The 3,389-nt window shown below is 59.6% G+C and overlaps 1 protein-coding gene across 1 annotated transcript in view; it reads left to right on the top strand.

Moving 5' to 3' along the window:
* LOC112955059 (E3 ubiquitin-protein ligase TRIM41-like) overlaps positions 1-3,389 on the top strand; it is a 7,340-nt gene that overhangs the window by 199 nt on the left and 3,752 nt on the right. Inside the window, exons 2-7 of the mRNA XM_026048348.1 lie at positions 3-144; positions 775-914; positions 1,342-1,437; positions 1,583-1,813; positions 1,950-1,972; positions 2,405-2,523. Of these exons, the coding sequence (XP_025904133.1) occupies positions 3-144; positions 775-914; positions 1,342-1,437; positions 1,583-1,813; positions 1,950-1,972; positions 2,405-2,523 (751 nt within the window). The remainder of the gene's footprint in view (positions 1-2; positions 145-774; positions 915-1,341; positions 1,438-1,582; positions 1,814-1,949; positions 1,973-2,404; positions 2,524-3,389) is intronic.

Below are 3,389 nucleotides of genomic sequence, written 5' to 3'. Positions count from 1 at the left end.
AGGAGATCATCGACCTGACGTGCGAGGAGGCGAGCCGGGAGCCGGCGGCGCGCGGCAGCCTGCGGCCCAACCCGGAGCTGGCCAAGGTCATCGAGGTGGCCGCGCGGCTCAGCCTGCGCGGCCGCGGGGGCCATGGTGGCCACCATGACCACTATGGACATGATGGCCATGGGGGTCATGATGACCGCTATGACCTCTATGGCCATGATGACCGTGATGACCATGATGGCCACGATGATCCTGATGGCCATGGTGGCCACAATGACCATGATGGCCACGATGACCGCGTTGACCGCCATGACCACAATGACCGTGATGGCCACCATAACTTCTATGGGCACGATGACCATGATGGCCATGACGACCATGTTGACCATGATGACCACAATGACCGTGATGGCCACGATGACCTCTATGGGCACGATGACCACTATGGCCACGATGACCGCGTTGACCGCCATGACCACAATGACCGTGATGGCCACGATGACCATGATGGCCACAATGACCTCTATGGCCACGATGACTGTGTTGACCACCTTGACCATGATGGCCACAATGACCGTGTTGACCGCCATGACCGTGATGACCACGATGACCATGATGACCACGATGGCCGCAATGGCCATGATGACCGTGATGACCACGATGACCGCAATGACCACGATGGCCATGATGACTGCTATGACCACTATGACCTCTACGGGCATGATGGCCATGATGACCACAATGACCACGATAACCGCTATGACCTCTATGGCCACGATGACCACGGGTTCTGCGGGACGCACCGGCAAGCCCTGAAGCTCTTCTGCGAGCGGGAGCGCGTGCTCATCTGCCTGGCGTGCCGGGAGGCCCCGGAGCACCGGGATCACGCCGTGGTGCCCACCGAGGAGGCCACCGAGGAGTACAAGGTAGGAGCAGGTCCGAGGAGGAGGAGGGAGCAGGAGGAAGGAGCCTCGTTGCTGGCAAACCTCTTCATTTCCTTGGTTTGCCCTTGGTGTTCCCAGCTTGGAGTTGTCCATCCTCGGATTATTTAGGGGCGTCCTTTGGTTGAGGACGAGAGGGACCTCAGGAGGTGGCTTGGTCCAAACTCTTGCTCAAATCAGGGCCCACCAGGGCCATTTGGGGTCCAGCATCTCCACAGTGACCTCAAGCCACTTGTTGGCTCCTCTCCTCAACCCGAGGCGTTTTCCTCTTCTGGAGCACCAGGAACATCCCCCAGCAAGGGGAGAGAGAATTCCAGGTTGTCCTGGATTAAGCGGAGAGGAACCCAGCGAGGCGGGATGAACAAGGGACAGAAGGGCAAAAACGGCCCCTTGAGATGGTCCTTCCCCGCAGGAGAAGCTCCAGGCCCACGTGCAGGTCCTGAAGGACAGGAGAGCAAAACTGCTGCGACTGAGAGCGTCCGAGGAAGGGAAGAGCCTGGACCTCCTCGTAAGCACCTGGACCTCTGTGTCCATGGCGTTCTCCTGCTTTTCTCGGGGTTATCCTTGCCGTGGTCCCGGAGATGGACCCAAGCCACCCAACCCACCGTGTCTCCCAACCCAATGTCCACGCCGTGCCCTGGTTCTCCTCGCAGGAGCGGGTGGCCGCGGAGAGGCAGAAGGTCGCGTCCGGCATCGAGGGGCTGCGTCGGCTTGTGGAGGAGCAGGAGCGCGTCCTGCTGGGGCGGCTGGCCGAGCTGGACGGCGAGGTCGCCAGGAGGCGGGAGGAGAGCATGGGGCGGCTCTCGCAGGAGATCGCGTCCATCGGGGAGGACATTGCGGAGCTGGAAGGGAAGTGCCGGCAGTCGGCATGGGAATTCCTGCAGGTGAGAGCCTGGGTCATGAGGACAACCATCGACCACGGCTGGTGCCACCATCAACCACGGTTGGCGGTAGATGTTGACCACCACGTTGGGTCTTCTGCGCTGACCTCATCTTCCTTCTCTCGTCTTTCTCTTGCAGGACATCGGGAGCATCTTGGGCAGGTTTGTGGCCCCTTCACGCGTGTTGCTTATGGTGGCGGCGCTGATGGACACCCAAATCCCATCCCATCCCCCGGATTCTAGGGACTGTGAAGATACGGTTGGGGTTGAGTTTTCTCCTTTCTTCTGAAGTCTCTAGGGCAGAGAGCTGGTCACTCTGGCCCTTCTATTGACACCAAGAGGACACGTCTCCTCTGACCCGTTTGATGGGACCTCAACCTCCGGGATGCATCACGTCCCTCCTTGGAAAGCCGGGGCCCTGCAGGGGGTGGGACCCCAGGGAACGCGCGCTCGGGGTCAGCAAACCCTCCTTGGGCAGCTTGTTAAGGACTTTCCAGGGCCAAATCTTCACTCCATCCCCTACAAAGTCGCTCCTCGCATGGAAATTGCTCTGGGCACCACAACGGTTGTCAGAAAAATCTCATTTCTCCCCAGGCTTGAGGAGGAGGAGGAGGTCCCGAAGCCCGACGAGGTCTCACTGGTGCTGGGCGAGAGACCCATGGGTTTCCCTGAGAAAAACGCCGCTCTCTGGGAGATGTTGCTGAGGTTTCAAGGTGCGGAGGAGGGTTTGAGGTTGCGCGGGGTGGGTTGCAGCAGGTCTGAGGCTGCCTGGGCTGAGGACGAAGGGGGGCGTCCATGGGGGATCCCATGGGGACGCCCTGGTGAGGTCTATGAAGGGGACACCCCTGTGATGCCTATGAAGGGGACACCCTTGTGCTATCTACAAAGGGGAAGCCCATGGGCATGCCCATAGTGATGTCTACAAAGGGGACGCCCATGGGGACACCCCTGTGACATCTACGAAGGGGATACCCGGGTGATGTCTATGAAGGGGACACCCTTGGGGACACCCCAGTGACATTTATCAAGGAGACATCCTTGTGATGTCTATGAAGGGGATGTCCATGTGACATCTATGAAGGGGACACCCTTGGGGACACCCTGGTGACATCTGTGAAGGGGACACCCATGGGATGCCGATGGTGCCGTCTACGAAGGGGACGCCCATGGGGACACCCTTGTGACATCTACAAAGGGGACGCCCATAGGGACGCCCTGGAGATGTCTAAGAAGTGGACGCACTTGGGGACACCCCCGTGATGTCTATGGAGGGGACGCCCATGGGGACACCCTGGAGATGTCTGTGAAGGGGACACCCATGGACATGTCCATAGTGACGTCTACGAAGGGGACGCCCATGGGGACACCCCTGTGATGTCTACAAAGGGGACGCCCTGGAGATATCTATGAAGGGGAAGCCCATGGGGATGCCCATGGTGATGTCTACAAAGGGGACGCCCATGGGAACGTCCTGGAGATGTCTATGAAGGGGATGCCCATGGACATGTCCATAGTGATGTCTACAAAGGGGACGCCCATGGGGACACCCCTGTGACGTCTACAAAGGGGACACCCATGG

This window comes from Nothoprocta perdicaria, unplaced genomic scaffold, assembly GCF_003342845.1.
Source record: "Nothoprocta perdicaria isolate Ctin4 unplaced genomic scaffold, notPer1 scaffold_536, whole genome shotgun sequence".
Classification (NCBI taxonomy): Eukaryota; Metazoa; Chordata; class Aves; order Tinamiformes; family Tinamidae; genus Nothoprocta; species Nothoprocta perdicaria.
The sequence above is the reverse complement of the archived record's forward strand: the minus strand, read 5'-3'. Positions and strand labels throughout refer to the sequence as shown.